Source organism: Heterodontus francisci, chromosome 38 (genome assembly GCF_036365525.1).
Source record: "Heterodontus francisci isolate sHetFra1 chromosome 38, sHetFra1.hap1, whole genome shotgun sequence".
Taxonomy (NCBI): Eukaryota; Metazoa; Chordata; class Chondrichthyes; order Heterodontiformes; family Heterodontidae; genus Heterodontus; species Heterodontus francisci.
The window spans coordinates 25447070-25472422 of NC_090408.1; the positions used below are offsets into that span (position 1 = coordinate 25447070).

The 25353-nt window shown below is 41.6% G+C and overlaps 1 protein-coding gene across 8 annotated transcripts in view; it reads left to right on the top strand.

Annotated features, from left to right (window-relative positions):
* The window catches only part of cgnl1 (cingulin-like 1), a 150209-nt gene that overhangs the window by 95883 nt on the left and 28973 nt on the right, over positions 1-25353 (top strand). For all 8 annotated transcript variants that reach the window (XM_068017885.1, XM_068017886.1, XM_068017884.1 and 5 more), the window contains 6 exons: positions 5928-6134; positions 11355-11459; positions 16260-16412; positions 17761-17931; positions 21781-21942; positions 22592-22681. In XM_068017885.1, coding sequence (XP_067873986.1) covers positions 5928-6134; positions 11355-11459; positions 16260-16412; positions 17761-17931; positions 21781-21942; positions 22592-22681 — 888 coding nt within the window. The remainder of the gene's footprint in view (positions 1-5927; positions 6135-11354; positions 11460-16259; positions 16413-17760; positions 17932-21780; positions 21943-22591; positions 22682-25353) is intronic.

The window sequence follows — 25353 nt, forward strand, 5'->3', positions numbered from 1 at the left end:
TGTTTTATGTATTTATTACACATGCTTTGCTAGTACCAAATTTTCCTGACCTTTGCATTGTGATCAACATGCAGAATTGGCCTGTTGGCAGTTGTTGGGATATCTAGCGTAGTATTCCACAACTGGCCTCATCTCTGACATCAATGGATTGGTTCCCAAGCTGTGCCTTGAGTTAAAATGGAAGTTGCTTGCATCGAGCAGAAAAACAAATCAAAACGCAATGGCCTGGATATTCATTGACACATCAGAAGTGCGTCACCCACCATATTGGCTAAAGTGTAGCACCTAGGCCCCACACCTGAAACAGGCCTTTGTCTCACTATTTGTATCACGTTTATTATTGGGCTACCCTCCCATAGGGTCCTTGCCGCTCCACAGCAGTCCTAAAGACCATTGTCAGACTTCTGCTCGCGTCCATCCCGATCACTTCCACCTCATTGTCCCCCACCCTCTCCATTGCCTCCACCACCCTAGTCCCACCAGAGGAGAAATGGGAAATTGAATGGATTAGTCCGAGGCTTGATCAAAATTGGGCCTTGGGTCTTATTTAAATTATACTGTTCAGCTAAATACCCCCTTTGCGTGTCCCCAGGCAACTTGCCGTTGAAGTGGAGATTTCTTTCCTTTTTTATACTGCCTGGCTTATGCTGGAAGTATGCTATGTCCAGACTGGCCAAGAGAGTGTGGGAAAATGGCGCACTGACACGGAACACAAAAGTCCGAGTGTATCAGGCCTGTGTCCTCAGTACCTTGCTCTACGGCAGCGAGGCCTGGACAACGTATGCCAGCCAAGAGCGACGTCTCAATTCATTCCATCTTCGCTGCCTTCGGAGAATACTTGGCATCAGGTGGCAGGACTATATCTCCAACACAGAAGTCCTTGAAGCGGCCAACACCCCCAGCTTATACACACTACTGAGTCAGCGGCGCTTGAGATGGCTTGGCCATGTGAGCCGCATGGAAGATGGCAGGATCCCCAAAGACACATTGTACAGCGAGCTCGCCACTGGTATCAGACCCACCGGCCGTCCATGTCTCCGTTATAAAGACGTCTGCAAACGTGACATGAAATCGTGTGACATTGATCACAAGTCGTGGGAGTCAGTTGCCAGCATTCGCCAGAGCTGGCGGGCAGCCATAAAGACAGGGCTAAATTGTGGCGAGTCGAAGAGACTTAGTAGTTGGCAGGAAAAAAGACAGAGGCGCAAGGGGAGAGCCAACTGTGCAACAGCCCCAACAAACAAATTTCTCTGCAGCACCTGTGGAAGAGCCTGTCACTCCAGAATTGGCCTTTATAGCCACTCCAGGCGCTGCTTCACAAACCACTGACCACCTCCAGGCGCGTATCCATTGTCTCTCGAGATAAGGAGGTCCAAAAGAAAAAGAAGCCTCCACACTTATTCAAACTTATCAAATATGTACATTGTATAATTCAGGTCTAATAACTGATGTTTGTTAACCATTTCTGACACCATTTCAAATCTCTTCAGATAGTGCTATCTGAATTCAGTCTGTTAACCACAAAAAATGTTCACTTGCCAAGAATATTCCCTAGGTTTGCATTGAAATATTAGCACAAATGTTCCCCATTTATCTTTGGATCTTTAAAGCATAAAGTATTGTAATTGTTGGAAGTCTGAAACAAAAAAAGGAAAAGCTAGAGATACAAGCAGATCATTCAGCATCTGAGAGAACAACCCGTCGACATTTTGCGTTTCACCCTTTCTTTGGAGCTGTTAACCTTCAGCTAAATGTCTTAATAACAGACCAATATATCATCACCTTGATTCAAAATGATTGACGTGTGGAATGACAGTTGATTGTGAGCCTTGGAATCAATTTTAAGGACACACTTGAGATTCAGTTACCATCTCTTTTGTTTAATAAACAGAATACTTTGCTGGTGATTGGGAGTTCCAGGCATTCTTCCATCAGTACAGAAGGCTATTATAAGTTGGATGGATCCTGCATTCTCTTTGAAGGCCTGACATAGCTCACTATCACTGGTGAAATATTCTCTTGTGGATTTTGTTAGAATTCAAAACATTACTTTTGGCAACAGCTTTGGGTGGAGACTACATGTTGTAGAAGAGGTAGAGAACTGTGGGTGTGAAAGTGATAAAATGTGGAATCTTGGCAAGGAATATTCACCGAAGAGGCCATCTCTGTGAAAGCCTGCTTATACTGAACTCTAATGTTCCTGATATGCTAAGCCTAAAAGGTCAGAATGAATTGCAACTGATAAACTAATCTTAGTATGGAGTAAAAATCTTCAATCCTCCAGATACTGGTTTTAAACCAAGCCCCTCCCTCCAGGAAAGGAATATGAACTCATCTATTGTTATTTGCTTAAGCAGCTTCAAGCCACTTTTTTAACCATTGGTTTACCAGTGCCTATGCATCATTCGTTTTGCTATCAGCTGATTAATTAGCTGATTTGAGAGAGTGAGTTGCAATGGGAAGAAACCAAATATCCTATGAGTTTTTTTTTAGTCACCCTGAACTCCATCTAACCCATCTGCAAGTGAGGTCCAAGTCATTCATTCAGATTTTTTTTCTCTCAATCCAACTAAAACATTAAAAAAAACAAATTTTACAGTAATATGAATGTAGAGACAGGTTTTCCTTGCCATATTTATACTATTCCAGCCATTACCAAGCTGTCTTGTTCTTCTGTCTTGGGGCTTCCCTCACCTGTTGTGCTCGTGGGAGTAACTTTTGCCAACTACATTTCATGGCTTGCCCAAAGCTTCCAATAACGCAGCACCCTATAAAATGGTTGCATTCCTTTAAAGAAGGTCCTCCCGGTAAAACCCAACCCTCTGCACACTGCACTGTTTTCCCTGTAAATCCCCCTCGAAATGCATGAATTGCTTGCTTGAATCCTTCCCAATCTAGGCACTGTCCATCCAGTTCCCTTCCTCAGCTTCCTACTGGCTGACCTCATCAATCTGTTCCTATTTCCTGGCTCTTTGCCTTCCTTCTTCAAAACTACCATTATCCGCCCACTCTTTAAGACCCTCCCAATCCTTCCATTCTTTACAACTCATCTCCAATTTTTCTCTAAATTGCATTCTTGCTGCAGAACTCGCATCTCTCCTAAAATCCTCATTTCACGATCTTCAGATCTTTGTTGCACTCATCACCGCGCTAAGATTGTCCTAGTCTTAGCCACAAATATTGCCCTGTGAGACTTTAACCATGTCTCACTGTATCCCTTTATCCTCTTCTTTGACCATTCATTAACATTCAACATCTCCCTTCCACAATTTTCCCCCCTTCTGATTTGTCTCTTCCAGGTCCAGTCCCAGCCATCCTAATGAAACCATTACATCTCCAGTATTTTCTCCACCCATATTCACCTGGTCAGTTTTAGTATACTCCAGGAATTCCTCTTCGCTTACATGCTGCTCCTCCGAATGCTTGGAGTCAACTTCCGCAAGTATTCCCAAGGCACTCTGTTTTACCTCTCCATCTCGGCCTTTGATTCTCTGGCTGTTGCCATTTTTTTTCACTGACTGTCTTACATAAAGCTCTGGAATGACTTATGGGGGATTTTATGCTCTCCCCCGCAGTGGGCTTGGAGACAGGAAGAGCATAAAATCAGTTGGGATGGTGGTGGGAGTCCTGTGAATGGCCTTCCTGTCCCACCGCCAATTGAGGCCCTTAACTGTTTTCAAAAGTTTCCTTAAAAGCCTTTATAACTGTGCTTTCACTTCCCGTCCTTAACCCCTGTTTTTCCCTCTTTCCTTTTTCTCTCCAGCTTCACGGCACACTTTAATGTAAAGAATGTGTCCTCCTGATTTCCATAGATGGAGGTTTTGTGGTAGGGTGGTTTTCTATTGAATTCGATGCCTCTTGTACCTATTTGCCTAGCATGATTGTGAATCCCTTAAATTACACAGCACAGTTGTAAAAATGCACATTGCATGGGTTTCCATTTAGAAATCGGCCTTAACAACAATTATAGTGTGCAGAAGAGTCAACTGGGGAGAGCATCATCTGGCCATAGTGGTACTTCATATGAGTGCTGGCTTCACAGGACTCAGACAGCAACATCAAAGGAATTCCTGTTCTTCCAAATGAGATTATTATTGTAAACTGTGCTATTGGCCAGGCCAGAAGTACACATGATATCTTGATCGTACAAGTAAACAGATGACAATATGCCATTGCTTGTTACTGATACTGTCTGCAGATAGTCCTTAGCTTCTTTGAAAGTAGGAACCATGGTGGCGTTCTTACAGCACAAGTACCCCCATGGCTAACTTCCCCTTTATTGTTCTGAATGGCAAGAATGTTCCTATTGTGTGCCTGTCTGCATTGTGTTGGGAGCTATGTGTCCCATTTGTTCCAGCGGTAAGTGTTTTTATTTTGATCTTACATGGACTTCAAACAAACAAAGACTTAAGGCATTTCTACAATTCAGTCTTTCTTTTGAGGAATGCATTTTTGTCAACTCCTCGTTTGTAAAGTTTTTAAAAGCCCCTTATACCAAAGAAACGAATCATAGATCTACACTTTCATGTGTATGGACAACACTCTCCCACAATAAGCGCTAAATGTGAAAGTGCCTTTGGTCTTCCTTGAAATATATCTGTTGCAACTGAATCAAGACATAAGCCCTATTTCCATTGACCTATGTGTTCAGATAATGCCACATTTGTACCAATGAATAATCACAGGTGGGGTGGAAGCTCTGCAGTGAGGCAGTGCTAGAGCCTTTGGCTACATAGAGGCCAATGGTCATGTGGTGGTTCTTGCATTGGGGAAGGCAAAATGGCAGTAGTCACAAAGTGAAGGACTTTTACCTTTTAGGGTCCATATTTTTTTTTTAATTCGTTCACGGAACGTGGGTGTCGCTGGCAAGGCATAAATATAAACACATCACTAGTTTGTATGTATACATTATGTAATTACAAGTGTGAAGATGCATGATCTCTTTTTGTTTATTTTCTACATTTCCCATATTTTCTGTGTTCTCAACCTCTTCCTATAAACATAGAATCCCCCTTCCTAGCTGAACTCAAAAAGTGGAGGTAAAACTTCTAAAATGGGGAAGAGAGAAATATTTTAATTTTTGGGGGGAGGTAGTGGAGTGAATTGTATTTTGGTACTCAATGTAAGAAATGTTGGTGAGGAACTGGCCGCATTTTCAGGAACCAGCCCTGCCAGACTAGGCATAACTTGGCCACTGGTTATTTTCTGCCCCATGAATGTATTTTTCTAAAAATTCTCTCTTAACAATACTGAATCATAGAGATTTCAAAGAAAAGACCTTACTGTTCGGAGATTAAAAGTTGTGGCATATTAGCTCTGAGATCGATTAGCATTCCTTCTTCAACTATTTGGGGCCTTTATTAGGCCCACAATGGAACCCACATTTACTCTCAGCAGGTGTGGTTTCCATTGGCTCTTTCGGGTGGTCTACAGGCTGGGATTCCTGCAAATTATCCCAGTGCTTTCAACAGACTTGGGAAAACTCTCCCACTATCCTGATTGGAAATTGGGCCACTGCATGTAAGGAACAGAAATCCAGTGGATTTAGGTGCTATCCCAAATTCTGGCCTACTGTGGACGAGCCATTTCTGCCCTCCTATCCCAGTTATGCCCTACTAGCCCATTGGAATTTCAGGACCATGGTTTCTATTCCTTTACTAATATATTCCTTTTAAAAACTCAGCACCTTTGTTTTTCCTCTTGTTTAGCTCAGGATTGCTGAGATTAAATGAGACTACCTTGATCTATATGTTAGTGGTGCATTCACTTACTAACCAATTAGAGGAGATACCTTGTGTTGGTTTACTGCACTCAATGGGAGTTATTGTATGTATATTTTGACTTAAACAAGAAGCACCTATATTACTGTAGAAATCTTACTGGAATATTAAAATTTCACAGCTTTTATTACTAAATTATTCTAACAGAGCAAAAGTGCACTGGAGCAAGAAAAAATTATAGCCAAACAAGCAAAGAACACTGCAGAGGATCATGTGAAGCATCTCACGGATGAAAATGAGACCCTGAAGAGAAAAGTTGTAGAATTACAGGCTGAAATTGCTGAACTCAATCAAATAATTTCCAACATGAAGATAGAAGAGAACAGGTTGAAGGATAAACTCACACGTCTGGAGGTAATACAGCCACAAAGACACTGTTTATAATCTATTTGCTCAGCTCCTTTATCTGAAGATTCAGTGTATTAGGTTTACGCAGTATAGTGTTTCAGTCGCTTTGGTGTGGCAGTAGTTCTTTGTCATGAAGTCTGCATCTTGCAGAAGACAGTTAAGAAGTGCCGTCTGGATGAAGAAGGTAAGGAACCAGTAGTTCAAAGTTTGCCAATGCTGTCAAACAATGCAGTGAGAAAGCAAAAGATGTACAAGCTATTCACCAGCATCGTGTCATATGAAGCCTGACCGATACCATTGGTGCTCCTCAGAAATAGAGACAATTGCTGCTGGAAAAATTTGAAGCTCCAGGTCTGACGCATTCCATTGCCCATAAGGATGGTAAGCTGTCGGAAAACTAATAAATCACACCATTCAGAGACATACCTACTGTCATGAAAGCTTCCCCACGATTAGCACCAAATAGCTTCTGAGAAGCTTACAGTGATAACTCAAACCATGGGCTAAAGAGCATTTTTTCCCAATCAAGGATAACCAAGACCCTGGAAGTAGTCTGGTCAGTGATCTGGGCCACACACTGGGCCCATTTTTGTTTGGATCCATAAACCTTATAACTACTTAGAAAGCTTAATTGATGGTCATTGACCATTCGCTATGCCTCCTGAAGGACAAGAACATGTGGTACTAGAAGGTAGTATAAAGTGCTTTATATGAAGAATTGTATATTTGTGATGTCTTTGGGCAGCTCTAGTATTTTCATGTTTTTATTTCAGATTTCTACTACCTTGATTAGAATATTTTGTTTTTGCTTAAATGTTAAAAGGTTAGAAAACAAATTAAACATGACTTCATGTAAATGAGTTACACCAGTCGTGCTTTCCTCATTTTCACTTTTTGGTGTTAAAAAAACGGGTGAAGATTAGAGATAAACACTTAATGTTATGCAAGAAAGTATATTAATAAAAATGCCTGTTAAAACCTGCTACTGGACAATGCACATATATATCTGCAGTGATTCATTGTGCATTATATATTTTTATACCAGCCTTTATTCAGGTCAGTGCCCTGAGATTACTCAAAACCTGACTCCTTTATCCAGTAGCAGTATCATAGAATCATAGAAAGTTTAAGGCACAGAAAGAGACCACTTGGTCCATCATGTCTGTGCCGGCTGAAAAACGATCCACCTATTCTAATCCCACCTTCCAGCATTTGGTCCGTCGTCCTGCAGGTTACGGCACTTGAGGTGCATATCCAGACTCCTTTTGAATGAGTTGAGGGTTTCTGTCTCAACTACCCTTTCAGGCAGTGAGTTCCAGACCCCCACCACCCTCTGGGTGAAAACGTTTTTTTCCTCATCTTCCCTCTAATTTTGCCCTTCTATCCCATTGGAATTTCAGGACCATGATGCAGACTCCATGACAAAGAACTACTGCCACACCAAAGCAACTGAAACACTATACTGCATAAACCAATCACTTTAAATCTATGCCTCCCAGTCTCTGATCTCTTTGCTAAGGTAAATAGGCCCTTCACCTCCACTCTATCCAGGCCCCTCAACATTTTGTACATTTCAATCAGATCTCCCATCAGCCTTCTCTGTTCCAAGGAGAACAACCCCAGCCTATCCAGTCTTTCCTCATTGCTGCATTTTTTCCGGTCCTGGCAACATCCTCGTAAATCTACTGTGTACCCTCTCTAGTGCAATTACATCCTTTCTGTGATGAGGTGACCAGAACTGCACACAGTACTCAGGTTGTGGCCTAACCAATGAATTATACAGTTCCCGCATAACCTCCTTGCTCTTATATTCTATACCTTGGCTAATAAACGAAAGGATTCCATATGCCTTCTTAACCACCTTATCGACCTCTCCTGCTACCTTCCGAGATCTGTGGGCATTCACTCCAAGGTCCCTCACTTCCTCTACACTTCTCAGTATTTTCCCATTGATCGTGTATTCCTTTGCCTTGTTTGACCTCCCCAAATGCATCACCTCACACTTCTCCAGGTTGAATTCCATTTGCCACTTTCCTGCCCATCTGACCAGACCATCAATATCTTCCTGCAGCCTACAGCTATCCTCCTCGCTGTCTACCACACGGCCAATCTTTGTGTCATCAGCAACCTTCTTGATCATGCCCCCTACATTTATGTCCAATTCGTTAATATATACCACAAACAGCAGGGGACCCAGTACTGAGCCCTGTGGAACACCACTGGAAACAACCCTCCAGTTGCTGAAACATCCATCAACAATCACCCTTTGATTCCTTCCACTGAGCCAATTTTGTATCCACCTTGATGCATTTCACTGGATCCCATGGGATTTTGTTTTTTTAACCAGTCTGACATGTGGAACCTTGTCAAAAGCCTTGCTAAAAACCATGTAGACCACATCAACTGTACTACCCTCATCTATCTTCCTTGTTACTTCTTCAAAAAATTCAATCAAGTTGGTCAAACAATATCTTCCTTTAACAAATCCATGCTGACTATCCTTGATCCATTTCATCCGGCCCTGGTGATTTATCAACTTTCAAGGATGTTAATCCCATTAATACTTTCTCTCTCCCTATGTTTATCACATCCAATACTTCACACTCCTCCTCCTTAACTACAATATCTGCATTGTCCCCCCATTTGTGAAGACAGACGCAAAGTATTCATTGAGAACCATTCCGTCCCTACACATAGGTTACCTTTTTGGTCTTTTATGGGTCCTACTCTCTCCTTATTTATCCTCTTACTCTTAATGTATTGATAAAACATCTTTGGGTTCACCTTGATTTTGCTTGCCAATATTCTTTCCATGTCCTCTCTTTGCTTTCCTAATTTCCTTTTTGATTTCACCCCTCCACTTTCTATACTCTAGGCTTTCTGTAGTATTGAGATATCGGTGTCTGACATAAACTTTCCTTTTCTGCCATATCTTACCCTGTAAGCTCCTTGACATCCATGGGGCTCTAGATCTGGCCATCTCACCCTTTTTCTTTGTGGGAACATGTTTACTCTGAACCCCTTGAATTGCAAACCTTCAAGAAACTAGGTCTGAAATTCTGCAACCAGGATAATAGACCCAGATTTAGTATTGTGAACGTGGGGAGCCAGTTCCTGAAATTGTAACTAAATGAGCAACAGTATCAAAGCAGCTTGGGAATCCTGCTGTAATCTTCTGTCGTGTAGATGAATTGTGTAGAGCTGGTGTGTGAAGGTGCTTTTTTGCTCTTTATAGCTAAAGTTCCTCATACCTGGAACCATTCTCATGAATCTTTTCTGCACTTTCTATAATGCCTAAACATCTTTCCTAAGGTGTGGCGCCCTGAACTGGATGCAATACTCCAATTGAGGCCAAACCAGTGTGCTACAGTTTAACATAACTTCCTTGCTTTTGTATTATGTCCCTCCTTAATAAAGTCTAGGATGCTGTATGCTTTATTAACCACTCTCTCAACCTGACCTGCCACCTTCAATGACTTGTGCACATATACACGCAGATCCCTCTGCTCCTACACCCCTTTTAGAATTGCACCCTTTATTTTATATTGTCTCTCCTCATTTTTTCTACCAAACTGAATCACTTCACACTTCTCTGCACTAAATTTCATCTGCCACTTGTCCGCCCATTCCACCAACCTGTCGTTCTGAAGTTCTACGCTATCCTCCTCACAGTTCACGATGCTTCCAAGTTTTGTATCATCTGCAGATTTTGAAATTGTGCCCAGTACACCCAAGTCTAGGTTATTAATATACATCAGGAAGAACAGGGTCCTAACACCGATCGTTGGGGAACTCCACTACCTTCCTGCAATCTGAAAAACATCCGTTAACCACTACTCTCTGTTTCCTGTCATTTAGCCAATTTCGTACCAAGGTTGCTACTGTCCCTTTTATTCCTCGAGTTATAACTTTGCTCACAAGTCTGTTGAGTGGCACTGTATCAAATACCTTTTGGAAGTCCATGTACACCACATCAACTACACTACCCTCATCAACCCTCTCTTAAACGCTGGCAAGTTAGTTAAATATAATTTACCCTTAACAAATCTGTGCTGACTTTCCTTAATTAACCTGAATTTGCCTAAGTGACTATTAATTTTGTCCCAAATTATCATTTCTAGAGGCTTCCCCACCACAGAAGTTAAACTGACTGGCTTGTAGTTGCTGGGCTTATCTTTGCACCCTTTTTTGAACAAGGATGTAACATTTGCAATTCTCCAGTCCTCTGGCAGCACCTGAGTCTAAGGAAGACTGGAAAATTATGGCCCCTGCCTCCGCAATTTCCACTCTCACTTTCATTCCGAAATTTTCACATTCAGTATCCTTGGATGCAACACATCTGGTCTTAGTGCTTTAGCAACTTTAAATACAGACAACCTATCCAATACCACCTCCTTATCAATTTTAAACCCTTCAATGTGTAAATTACCTCCTCTTTCACCATGACCTGTGCCACATCTTCTTCCTTGGTAGAGACAGATGCAAAGTATTCATTTACTGCCTCAGCCACGCCCCCTGCTCTCATACATTAATCCCCTTTTTGGTACCTAATCGGCCCCACTCTTTCTTTTACCACCCTTTTACTGTTTATGTGCCTTTTGAAGACTTTTGGATTCCTTTTTACGTTAGCTGCCAGTCCCTTTTCATACTCTCTCTTTGCTTCTCTCATTTGCTTTTTCAGTTCCCCTTCTATATTCAGCCTGGTTCTTGGTTGTTTTATCCACCTGACATCTGTCATAAGGACACTTTTTCTGCTTCATCTTACTCTCTATCTATTTCGTCATCCAGGGTGCTCTGGATTTGTTTGCCCTACCTGTCCCCTTCATGGGAATATATCTTGACTGTGCCTGCACTAGCTCTTCTTTAAAACCCATTGTTCAGTTTTGCCTGCCAACCTTTGATTCCAATTTATCTAGGCCGGGTCCATTCTTGCCCCATTGAAGTTGGCTTTCCCCCAGTTAATTATTCTTACTTTGGATTGTTCCTTGTCCTTTTCCTTTTCCTTTTGGAAAAGATTTTTCGTTAGTCACTGTTCCTTTCCTGGCAATCTTATTATTTGGAGTAACACAAGTATAAGTGCCATCTGAAACAGATTCAAACTTGTGTGTTCAGAATGTCAGCATTCCAATATTGCTACTCAGTAAACCGGCAATAAAGCAACATTGTATCTCATTAAATTTTGATTCAGAAATAAACTTAAAAATTGTTCCACTATAACTTTTGCAGCACGAGAAGAAGCAGCTGGAAGCTGCCTTGAGAGAAATTGGAGACCAAGAACAGGCCACTTCACTTGCAAAAAGAGCTTTGGAGAGCCGGTTGGAAGAAGTCCAGGTATTTAGTTGAGCTCCAAGCACTGCTCCATTAAATAAAAGAAAACCAAATTAAAGGAGGACAGTTCCTGGGAGTGAACTGCTTTCAGTGTAAAGTTACCCTCCCACCCCTATAAACCTTGGCCTTGATACTATGCTGTGGGGTAATAGGTACGGACACTAAAATAGCAGACGGAGGCATTCAGACCCATTGGGCCTCCCCCCCAAACCCCTGTATTTAAATAAATGAATTGATGACCTACCCACTCCCACTGTCCGTTCCGGAGTGATAATGCTGCCGGTGGCTGGCGATCCTGCGCCTTTAGAACCCCAGGTCCCGGTATCCGAGGCAGAACACTGGTTGGGAGGGGAGAGCAGGTAAGTTTTTCAGTGCTGGAAGTGGGAGCGAGATCAAACTCATCTGATTGGTGTAGGGGATGGTGGGAAGGGGTAAAGTTTACAGTTTATGAACTGTTTGGGGGGATAGGTCAGGTGCACAAGGTAAGTATTTTGGAGAAGGAGGTGGGCTAGAATGAATTATATGGTTATTGGGGGGGGGGGGGAGAAGGGCTAGAAACATTTATTTAATGTTTTTGAATCAATTTTAAATCACTATATCTTTAAATATTTAAATGGAATGGAAGGGCTTGAAGCTTTTTAAAAATGGTGTCAGTGTCTGCGCAAAGGCTGTTGATACCAGTGCCGGGGTGGTCCACCCGACACCTCCATGTCATTGGCGGGGGGGGGGGGGCGGGGGGTCCACCCCAGCCATTTAAATGAGCCGCTGCGTTTAATATCGCGACGGCTCTGCAAACGCGGGCCGCCATTGTTTACGTCCGGCGGCGGTAATTTAAAATGCAGCCCATTATTTCACTATGAAATTTCCAGTCACTTAAAAAGAAATGTAATTCCTCTATCTGAGAAGAGAAATTCTAATTTTCCGAGTCTGGAAGAAGCCGATTGAAGATCTGCCATATTCAATATTTTGGACAGAAAAGAATTATTAAGGTGATTTTGTTGATTAGGGACACGTATCCTTTCTGCTCCAGGTGTGGATCCCTGTGCCAATTACTTGACCACTACCGAATCATTAGTTGCGCTGACACTGGGATCAGCATCAATGACTGAGAAACATGCTGATCATAACAAAACCTACCTAATGAATAATATAATTCAATGGCCTTTTCTAGTAGCGAGACTGACTGGCAGGCCCCCTTCTGATTCCAAAATTTGGAATTTTTCCTCTCAAATAGAAATATTGACATAGACTTATTGCGCAATGTGTATGGGAAATACTTAGGACTATAATTATGTCTTGCCACAGTATTGCTACTTATTTAAATACAGTAATTGTATTTGTAAAGCTACTGGTTAATTAATGACTGGTTTATAGCATACTTGTCTGATGGAACTTCTCCCTGAAGTGGTTCAGGAAAACCAGCTCTGAGCGATGTGGGAACTGCATTTGTCTTAGAACAACTGAGCTTGTGTATAGTTTAAAGTTGCTGTTTGTGAATATTTAGCTGGGAAATGTCCATGTAAGACAGTAGGCTGTCTAGTAACATGGAGGCCGAGGGGGGTGGTGGTTGCTGCTTTGAGGCCAGGAAACCTGGAAGGACTTTCCTGCAGGACTCCTGAATTTAACAGTAGAACCTGATTTGCATTTTTATCTGCTCCTTGGCCGCAGCCAGCCAGACTGAGAGGCTGGGTGGCTGGTTATCGGGCAGGTTGGCCTTTGGCACCAGGCTGCAGCCAGGGAGTGGAGAGGCTGGGAGGTGGGGTGAGATGGAAATTGAAGGCCAGAGGGAAGATTGCGGTCTGGAGTTTGGGGGGGCGGAGGGGGGATTTTGGAGGCTAGGGCTGGAGGGAGATCGGAGGAGATCGGAAAGGTTGGGGATGGGGGTAGATCAGGAGTCGTTGGGGTTTGGGGGACGGTGACCGACTGCAGGAGGCTGCTGAAGCAGGTAACCTGGATCCAGCAATAAGTGGAACGGCACTTACCTCCTGGATCCAGCAATCCTAGCCTCCCTTTAGCTACCACATTTCCCGAGTCCTGGGAAACTCAGCTGGCCAGGGTTAAATTTGAAATGGTTAAATATGAAGTGTGCGACCTCATTATAATATTTAAACAGGCAACTCGATTCCTGGGAGTGAAGGTTGCCCAGCCCCTGTCCTGCCTCTGTTAAAACTGAAAGGGGGTAGGTTGGAGTTGGGATTCAGATTTTTAACATACCTAACTCAATCCTGCCCATTTTTGGGGTTAAAATGCCCCCTGGTAACCCCAAAACAACTTTATTATACAGAGTAGGCGTGAGCAGTTCAGTTGCTATGTGGCCAAAGGACATGGATTATTATTTGTGAGAAGCCTGCTTTATGTTGATATTGCAACCTTGAGTGACAAAGTCCCTAACTACTTCTCTTGGTGGAGCATTGGAAAAATCAAAGCCATTGTCTTCGATCCCCACCACAAACTCTGTTCCCCAGCCACCACCTCCATCCTTCTCCCTGTCCGCTGCCTGAGACTGAAACAGACTGTTAGTAACCTTAGTGCCCTCTTGGCCCTGAGCTGAGGTTCCGACCTTATGCCCTCTCCATCGCCAAGACCACCTTCTTACACCTCTGTGACAATGTTCCTGCTTCAGCTCATCTGCTGCTAAAACCCTCATCCAAGCCTTTGTTACCTCCAGATTGGACTATTCCAATGTTCTCCTGGCCAGCCTCTCACCTTGTACCCTTGGTAAACTTGAGCTCATCCAAAACTCTGCTGCCCATATCCTAACTCACACCAAATACCCTTCACCCCTATGCTCACTGACCTACATAGGGTCCCAGTCTGGCAAAGCCTTTATTTTCAAATCCCTCTATGGTCTTGCCCCACCCTACCTCTGTAATCTCCCCCAGCTCTACAATCCTCCAAGATCTCTGTGCCACTCCAATTCTGGTCTCTTTCATATCCCTGATTTTAATTGCTCCTCCATTGACGGCCATGCCTTCAGCTATCTAGGCCCTAAGCTCTGAGATTCCCTCCCTAAACCTTTCTGCCTCTCTATCTCGTCTCCTTTAATACACTCCTTAAAACCAACCTTTTTGATCACCTGTTCTAATATCTCCTTATGTGGCTCGGTGTCAGATTGTGTTTGATTATGCTCCTGTGAAGCGCCTTTGGATGTTTACTACGTCAAAGGCACTATATAAATGCAAGTTGTTGTTGTTGGAACACAAAATAGAGACTCTGGTTTTGGGACTGGGTGAGAAAGTCAGGAGATTGGACTCTAAATTGCTGATGCTGGTGAGGAGGAAGGAGAATGCTGTGGACGTACAGGACGCTCCTGATACTTGAGTAACATTTACATTTCTAAAAAGCGAGTGATGACGTTCAGCGGCTGACCACATCAACTCTCCAGGGATTTGGAGTAGGATATGTTGGTTCAGTATTCAAATAAATTTTATATCATTCAATGGGCTGCCAGCCTAAACAGGAAATTTTGCCTTTGGAACGTGAATCAGAGGTTGCAGGTGGCACAAACGAATAAGAGTTATACTTTGAGATAGGCACTAATATTGATCTTCCAGTGTAAAAGCAGTTTAATATACATGTTTTCTGGTAATTCATCTATCGTGACAGATAAGTGTTAGCAGTGGAGCAAAGGATTTGTCAAAGGAAGGCTGGATTCAACAACAGTGTCCTTATAGATATAATGAAGGTGTAATGAATTAGCTTCTGGAGATAACCAACTTAGAGATAGTGTGGGAGGAGATAATAGTGAGGGTCAATGAACAAAGTTACTTTGGGATAAAATCAGAGAAGTTTCAGGCTAGCTTAAATAAATTTTAAGGTGTTTTTGCAGTGCCATTGGCCTTCAGTCAGCCAACATCAATTGAGACGCAAATGTTCCCAAATCTTCTAATCTGCCTTCCACGGAGTATAGCAGTTCAATCTTATTGCAGATGCAGAGCCCCCTGGACTGACGACACTGTGAACTAGCTGGCCACCACATTGCCAAACCCAGGCTCATTCATCTTGCCTGCCACTTCACTAGTCAGTAAACTTAGGATAAGGCATCCATTACCTGCTTGGAGTACCGTAAATTGGCTGATGCTGCAGTTGCTTGGCAATGACGGTGTGATGAAACAGTTCAGGACTGTGGTCACTGCAGGAAGTGCAGTGCTAATGGGCAAATGCGCACCTGGGTCTGGTCCAATTATGTCACACGTCTGTGAGAAATCCTCTCTGCTGAGGCATAGCCTCCATACACAGACCTCCTGTGTGAGGTCCATGTACTGTTCTGTTTTAGCTAATACAACCATTTTGTGGAATATAGATAACTTCTTCTGATGCACCCTGATGTATTCAGATCTCCCTGTTCACCCTCTTCAGCTTCTTATTGCTCCTTGCCCCACCTCTCCTGTTTCTTACTGCTCCTTGCAGCAAAGAATACTGAATCCTACGTTGACCAGAGTGAACAAGGGCTCCTTGTACAATTTTTCATCTCATTTGCCTTTCTGCATGATGCTGTCTTTCTCTGCAGCTTCAATGCCAGGTTTTAATGAGGTGTGTTATATCCACTTTTGTTTGCTGCGTGCACAATATTGCATGATGTAAGTTTAATTGGCTACAGTCTGCTATAACACACAACTTGTGGTAATGTGTGGAAAAAACAGCAACACCTACAAGTAATTTCTTTGTGGTTTATAGGTAGCCCATAACCCAGCCTTAGTTCAAGCATAAACAATTATTCCGCATTAGCACTTAATTTGCGCATGTAATAACCCTTAACACAATGAATAGTTTTAGGCATTTAATATCTTTCTCATCCTACAGAGAAACCTCAACAAGCGATCGCAGGAGTACCAGGAATTAAATGAAAGACTTAAAACAGAAACAGTTCAGAAAGATCTTTTAACGAAAACAAAGAATGAAATGGAGGATGAGAGAAGACAATTGGAGAAGACTGTTGAAAAGCTTCAGAAAGAGGTTGGATCCTTTATGTCAACATTTCAACTCGGTGCAGACCATTTAGCGAGTATCCAATGAATGTCACTCTTCAATACTTCATGGTGGGAGGATACCATCCCAATTTGTAACCCTGCTAAAATAGTCAGTTAATAGAGAGTTAACTTAAGTGTGACATTGCTATAAACTTTTCCTCAAGTTAACTTCAACTCTTCAAAAGAAATGTTAAAAGAATAAAATGACAAGTGAAATTAAATTACATGTTCTGTTTAATGCAAAGGTTATCAAATACTGAATACAAGAGTAAGTAATGGAAGTACATTTTTATTACAATTGTACACTCTTTTTGGGTGTTCACATATTACTTCCTTGCTTAGAGGATGGGAAGGTGACGTATCATGTATCGTCCAAATGCCTGAGCTTTTACAATAGTGTTCCAGATTTTATAGGAAACCTGACTGCCCAGTGTGTGCAGCCAGTTTAACCAGGCTGGAACAATTATGGTGCTTTGGATAATGTCCCAAGGAATTGGAACTTCTTTGTAAAGTAAATGATATGGTTTTTTCTTGGGAAGGAGGGAAAATCAGTCCCACAGGCTGCTTTTTTCAGCTACTCGTAGCAGTACTGCAGCACTAGCAAAGGCCAGTATGCCACCAAAGTCACCTGCCTGCCCTCTAGCCTGGAAAGCAAATAATTGAGAGGAGAGAGTTGGCAAAGAGCCAGTTTGCTTGTGGTCTGAAAGTGTGCTTGTGCTGTGCCATTCTGTGGAAAGAAGTAACATCCTGTGATTCTTGCTGATTATGCATATTGGAATTTATCTTTAATTTCAAATTGCAGGGATAAGCTACTTCAGTTATATGGAAAGACTAGGGAAGCTGGGATTGTTCTCCTTAGAGCGGGGAATGTTAAGGCAGGATGTAAGAAAGGTGTTTAAAATTATGAGGGGTTTCAGTAGAGTAAATATGGAGAAACTGTTACTGCTGGCAGGAAGGTTGGTAACTAAAGCACACTGGCATAAAAACCAGAGGGGAGATCAGGATAAATAGTGAGTTGTTATGATCTGGAATGCACTGCTTGAAAGGGCGGTGTAACCAGATTCAGTAGTAACTTTCAAAAGGGAATTGGATAAATACTTAAAAAAAAGGAAACATTTGCAGGGCTATAGGGAAAGAGTGGGCAAGTGGAATTAATGGTCTATCTCTTTCAATGAGCAGGCATACGTACAATAGGTCAAATGGCCTCCTTCTGTATTGTAAGTCAAACTGATTCTGATTCAAACTTTTTTTCTTGAACCTTCTAAAGAAATGCTTCTTTATCTCTTTTTTTCCCCCTTCCCCCAATTTCATTTTACTGCTGTTACCTTTTGCAGATGGCTGAGATGAATATGGATTCTCAGAGGTCAAACCTTGATCTGCGGAAGGAACTTGATGAGTACAAGGAAAAGAATCGCAGTCAACTGAATGTCCTGCAGCAGCAACTGAAAACTAAAGCCCTGGAGACTGAGAAATCTCAACTAATAACCAAGAAACTGCAGGATGAGGTAATACAAGATAACTGTGTTTATTTAACCTTTGACCGATAACCTTTGACCAAAGACTTCTAAAAGTTCAATTCAGTGGAAAGTTGATCAAATTCTTTAACTTAGCACAGAAAACTAATTGCATTAGTAAAATAAGCTTTTAGAAATGTCTATTTGGACCCAAAGTTCATTTTGTAGAATAACATCAGCAGACAAGTATATTTGCTATTTGCATCGTTCTAAACCTTGTAGAAAATTGTTGTGAAATAGTGAAACCTTGGACTTGCTAAATATCTTTCTACAGAAAGCATTTGCACATTCATAGTTATGTTTATGACATGAGCTTTCAATATAATTAATTACAAAGAAACAATTAGTTGCTTTTTTTACCTAATCCTCAGATCTTTTTCCACATTAAAAAGCTCTTCCATTTGTCATACTTATTTCATACAAATGTTCAATTTTTAAAGTAAATTTCTGTATTCTAGTATATTCTAATGAGTACTATCGATTTATTCAGGAATAATTGATGGGGATGATGAAGCTGTAATGTTGAATAAAATTGTTTATTTTGCTGGTTAATATTGATAAGGTTCCAGTGAAGGCTTGTCATGTTACTGCCATCTTTTGGTTAAAGGTGGGATCTCCATTTCCCCTTTTTAAAATTCCATTTTCTTCTTTCTTCACGCCCATGCCATTAAAGAAAATGGGTTGATAACCAGTTTGTCCGCCCCACTTCTCAGCCATTGCTGCTCTGTGCCTATTACTGGGGGATACCTGAGAGTAGCCCAAGGTTGCCTGTTTAGCGGTTTTCCATATGTATGAAAACTGTAAAATGGGGCAACTGTTTTGAAATTAGGCCCCAGTACTTTTGAATAGAACAAGAGTATTTTATTTTACAACATAAGATTGCGAAGACTTCTTGAGGTGGAAATTCGTTTGCCTTTTGCCCAGCTTTCGAGTGCTAAATTGACATTCCACCTAGCAACTTTGCAGTTGTACTTCCTGCACAAGAAGTATGTGTGACATGCGGTGACCGCTATGTTGGTAAAAGCATCCTCAGCTGTCTCTGGCGACCATCTGAAATCAGTGTTAGGCTAATTAAAATATATAAATAGGGGTCTATGGTAAAATTAGAATCCTTTTGGGGAAATTGGTATCTAGGAGGGATTAATTCAATGATTCTTAAGCCCCTCAGGAATTTTTAAAATTCTTTCATGGGATGTGGGCGTCGCTGGCTTGCCCATCCCTAATTGCCCTTGAGAAGGTGATGGTGAGCTGCCTTCTTGAACCTTTGCAGTCCATGTGAGATAGGCACACCCACAGTGCTGTTAGGAAGGGAATTTCAGGATTTTGACTCAGCAACAGTGAAGGAACGGCGATATAGTTCCAAGTCAGGATGGTGTGTGACTTGGAGGGGAACTTGCAGATGGTGGTGTTCCCATGCATCTGCTGTCCTTGACCTTCTAGTTGGTAGAGGTCGCGGGTTTGGAAGGTGCTGTCGAAGGAGCCTTGGTGCATTGCTGCAGTGCATCTTGTAGATGGTACACACTGCCGCCACTGTGCGTCGGTGGTGAAGGGAGTGAATGTTTGTGGATGGGGTGCCAATCAAGCGGGCTGCTTTGTACTGGATGGTGTCGAGCTTCTTGAGTGTTGTTGGAGCTGCACCCATCCAGGCAACTGCAGAGTATTCCATCACACTCCTGACTTGTGCCTTGTAGATGATGGACAGGCTTTGGGGAGTCAGGAGGTGAATTACTCGCTGCAGAATTCCTAGCCTCTGACCTGCACTTGTAACCATGGTATTTATTTGGCTACTCCAGTTCAGTTTCTGGTCAATGGTAGCCCCTAGGATGTTGATAGTGGGGGATTCAGCGATCGTACTGCCATTGAATATCAAGGGGAGATGGTTAGATTCTCTCTTGTTGGAGATGGTCATTGCCTGGCACTTGTGTGGTGCGAATGTTACTTGCCACTTATCAGCCCAAGCCTGGATATTGTCCAGGTTTTGCTGCATTTCTACATGGACTGCTTCAGTATCTGAGGAGTCACGAATGGTGCTGAACATTGTGTGACCATCAGCGAACATCCCCACTTCTGACCTTATGATTGAAGGAAGGTCATTGATGAAGTAGCTGAAGATGGTTGGGCCTAGGACATTACCCTGAGGAACTCCTGCAGTGATGTCCTGGAGCTCAGATGATTGACCTCCAACAACCACAACCATCTTCATTTGTGCTAGGTATGACTCCAACCAGCAGAAATTTCCCCCTGATTCCCATTGACTTCAGTTTTTCTAGGGCTCCTTGATGCCATACTCGGTCAAATGCTGCTTTGATGTCAAGGGCAGTCACTCTCACCTCACCTCTTGAGTTCAGCTCTTTTGTCCATGTTTGAACCAAGGCTGTAATGAGGTCAGAAGCTGAGTGGCCCTTGGGGAACCCAAACTGAGCATCACTGAGCAGGTTATTGGTAAGCAAGTGTCGTTTGATAGCACTGTCGATGACACCTTCCATCACTTTACTGATGATTGAGAGTAGACTGATGGGGCGGTAATTGGCCAGGTTGGACCTGTTCTGCTTTTTGTGTACAGGACATACCTGGGCAATTTTCTACATTGCCGGGTAATTGCCAGTGTTGTAGCTGTACTGGAACAGCTTGGCTAGGGGCGCGGCAAGTTCTGGAGCACAGACCTCCAGTACTATTGCCGGAATATTGTCAGGGCCCATAGCCTTTGCAGTATCCAGTGTCTTCAGTCGTTTCTTGATATCACGCGGAGTGAATCGAATTGGCTGAAGTCTGGCATCTGTGATACAGGGGTCTGCAGGAGGAGGCCGAGATGGATCATCCACTCGGCACTTCTGGCTGAAGATTATTGCAAATGCTTCAGCCTTATCTTTTGCACTGATGTGCTGGACTCCCCCATCATTGAGGATGGGGATAGTTGTTTAATTGTCCACCACCATTCACGGCTGGATGTGGCATGAACACTCGGGATGCAGGCTGCAGCAGCAGCTTTTACAGGGATACCCAACTCCATTAAGGTAAGTCTCTGGATAATTGTTTGTAGCTGCTTGAGGTTTTTGAAGCCATTTTTTTGGCTCTTTAGCTGAGTTTGGAAAATCTTTAATATTAAATAGTTGTTGAGAGAGTTGACTTTTGGCTGCAGCTGTAATCTGTCATTTCACTGGCTGCAGGAACACTGGGAAAGATGGGAATCTTGCTGGAAATGCCATTGAGGCTGCTACACCAGGGTAATAGCAGGGAAAAGTGACCAATCTGAGCACAGAAATGTCCCACAGACAATGATTAGATAAATGATCAGTTACTCTGTTTAATAGTGTCATTTGAGGTTTAAGTGTTGGTCAGGACACAGGGGGAATTCCCTTGCTCTCCTTTGAATAATTCCATGGGATTTTTCTGCCCATCTGGGAGAGTAGAAGGGGCTTGACTTATTATCTCATCAAAAGACAGCACCTCTGATAGTGCAGCACTCCCTCATTGCTACATTGAAGTGCCAGTCTAGATTATGTGCTTGGGTCTCTGCAATGGGGCTTGAACCCACAACCTGCTGGCTCAAAGCCAAGGCTAACACTTACACAAACTTATTTGCTTTACAAAACTTTATTGTCATAGGTAATTTGTGAAATTACTTCCTTTACACTAAAATTACTAATATTTCAATAATCACCAAAATAACAAGTTAAAATGATCTATTTTCAAAGCATAAAATGCTGTAAACACGCACCAGATCGGATTAGAGAAACGTTAGCCCTGTTGTACATGTCCAGATATTTCTCCTTTTAGATTTTCAGCATTTACAGTTTTTTTTAATAACCTGTTAATGTGGTCTGGGATATTTTTGATCAGATACGGCAATTGCAAGAGGAGTTGGAAGATTGTTGTCATGAGCGAAATGAAGCAGTTCTGAAGAGCCAACAACTAAAGCAGAAAGTCAGTGACCTAGAGCTCGACCTTGAAAGTAAAATGCATTTCAAAGATGATCGAATGCGGCAGATCAAGCAAATGGAGGTGAATAAAAATTAGTGATCAAATTTACTTTTTTAAAAAACATTTTGCTGAGATTCCATATCGAGAAAATCTGAACGCAGCACGGGGTTGCAGTGGCTTACCTGACTGTGCAGCTAATTTAAAAATGGTCCAAAAGGTCACTAGAATCAAAAGTTTAATTGATCTTCCTTAAAAAGGTTTTGCGTTCAAAGGATAATTAAGTATTTTTTCATTTATTTATTTTTGGGTTTGTTAATGGCAGTTGAAAAAGTAAAACCACTGAGGTATAAATCCTACAAAACTGCTTATGATCAAACGTAAAATAAAATGGTTCTAACACTATTGAAGACATGAACAAGTAAAGCGTTAACGTCATAAATGTTAATGTAATGTGACTTTTATATCTTTAGCAGCATGTTATGCAAATAGACTTCCATTAATTGATTAAAAACCTTTATATGTTCTTTCAAAAACTAGAAGTCTCTGATGGAGTATTGGTTCTGTTATTCCGTACCTCTATTCTAAAGAATTTTAAACCTAGCATATTTGTACAGTAAGAGCTATTGAGGCATAATGCATTATACCTGTATAATAGGTGGAAGCGGTTTTATGAGAACTGTGGTTGTTCTTTCCGAGCCACTGTCCACTTCTACTTGATTTATGTTTGCAGGATAAATTGGCAGAGATGGTGATGGAACTGGATGAGGAGAGAAGCAATTCAGACCTTCTGACAGATCGCATCAGTAGAGACAGAGAACAGGTAACTAAGCCAGTTGCACTAAACAAATAGTAGATTGGGCATTGTTGCAATAGATTGGTCTGTTGAAATTGCTGCCCAATCTACAGCATAAAAATTTGTTTCACAAAAGGTATAATTGTAAAGCTAATCCAGCAAAAAATAAAATATGGACAAAATTAAATCAGCAGGCTAGCATTTCCTCCAATAACTGATAAAATTTCAGGGCATTTACTGTTGCGTTAGAGGTCTAGAATGCCAGCCATTAGATTGATTTCCCTCTTGTGAACTATGCAGCACAGCTTACTGTTGCATATTTAAGTTGCATTGTATTTGGGATAATGTGTAGGCTTGCCAACCATAAAAATGTACAAATCATTGTTTATGTTTCATGTTATATTTTGCAACAGGCAGTGTGTGACTTCAATAAACATTTACTACCATAGCAGGTAGAAAAAAACACAGATCTGCTACCTCTGGCCTCACTCGTAAATATAAATGACTGCACCTACCCTGTTTGTTTGCGGCTTTGTAAGGTGTTACCAGATTCACCAGCTCTGCTTGTCCCCTAATAAATTCACGTCGCCATCAAAAGCTGCTTGATTAAAATACTCACATGGAAACAGGAGTAGGCCATTCAGCCTTTCGAGCGTGTTCTGCCATTTAATTAGATCATGACTAAACTGTAGCTTAACTCCATCTGCCTGCCTTAGTTCTGTAGCCCTTAATAACCTTAGAATGGCAATTTTAAATAGCCCCTGTTAAGCTGCAAGCATGTGGAGAAAAATGGGTCTCTGTATTCTCAATCTGTTCTGTGTTCTTGAGAAAGCAGCATTGTATAAGGCCGAATAGATTTGGAGTGCTGTGAAGGCTGCTTGGTATTGCATTATCCTGAATCCAGCTTATTATTTACAGCAAAGTAAAATAGTATGACAGTGGGATCAAACTCCTCAGTTTCAGGTTTAATAGTCTTTTGGGTTTTTAAGTGCCATCTCGGATCGTATCACTTGCGTATTTAGCCAAGCTCCCTTGGGTGTTGTTTTAAGTCCTCCAGTAATAATAGGTAATATATAAGTTTGAATAAAGTTGGTGTAAAACAGTGTGAATTGCTAAAGAAGATAGCTGTCATCGATGCCGTATCAGTTTCAGTGTGTACAATCTACAAGTGATATAACAGAGAGTTTGAAAGCTGAACATTTAGCTCCATTACATTCTGCTAGCAATCTCCATTTTCACTGACTGCTATTGTGTGGTACGTTTCTATAGATAGAAGTCTCAAAGCCAAAAATACTAACTAATTGCACCCATATAATCTGTCTTAAGACTTCAACTTTAGAGCTTTTTGTTCCTATATAATATTGTTCTGAAATACTATATATCAAAGACAAAACAATTTATTCACTCAGACAGAATGATCAAATTGGTTGTTTTTTTTTTATAAAGTGAAGCCAGCATCTATCCAACTGATTTCATGCATCATTTAAGAACTGTTCTTTCCCTTGATTAGTCGCCAAATCTTAGGGAAAAAACTATTCACGAGCTACAGAATTTTACATCATGTTTCTGTCATTTGATCTTTCTGGCATGTGATTAAAAGAGTCCTTTTAACCTCCACCACCACTCGATTTTAAATTGGGAGATTATTGGAAGGGCTTTTTATTTCTTCTGACTTCAGTGTTGAGTTGATGTTTTTGCTTCATGAAAATAACAATTCCTTTTAAATTGGATTATACTTAATTTCCATTAGATTGTAAATTGAATGGTATTTTACATCTTGCCTTGTATGAAGATTCTATTTCTCATGTATTTTTTCCGAATGCTACCATTCTACTCAAAATGATTGCTTACTTATATTCATAAGCTAAATATACTTTATATGTTGAAATTAGATGGTTTCTCAACATTTTCTTCTTACGGCAACATTTATGGAGCTCTTCTTTCTGCCTTGTTTGACATGAGTGGATGTTTATGATTTATATTTGGCTTTACTTTGCCTCAAGCTAAATTAGTTTTAAATTGGAAGTTGCACCTTCATTGGAAAGTAACCTGCCAGCTCGGTGCTGGCTTGTCTAGATGGTGCCCATTGAAACTGATGTTGATGTCCCACTAGTACACTTTCTGAGTATTATCTGTATCATAGTACCCAGCAGTTAATATATATTAGGCATTAGCTTACCAACTGTCATATAATTTACTGAGAATTCTACAGCACAGAAATAGGCCATTTAGCCAAACAGGTCGATGAGCCTCCTCCCAGCTTACTTCATCTTACCCGATCGACATTTAAGTCTATTCTTTTCTCCCTCGTGTCCTTATTGAGCTTTTCCTTAAATGCATCTATGCTATTTGCCTCAATCACTCCATGTGGTAGTGGGTTTCGCTTTCTGCATTGTTAGAGGTGCCATCTTTAAAATGAGACATTAAGCTGAGTCTGTGCCTGCTTGTGTAGATGTAAAATATCCCAAAATGTTACCAAAGCATGCAAAAAGTGTATGGTTTGACATTCATGAAATTATTGTTTATACGTGACACAAAATTGATGGAATTAAGGAGAAATAGGGTAATTTTTTTTGAAGTCCTGTTACCAGAATCTCACTGGAAACAAACATGTGTTGGAGATGGAGCTGTTAAATTATAGCTCAGAATCTCCATCTCGTAGCTGAACCTCCATGCTCATAAGCGCCTTGTAAAACAAC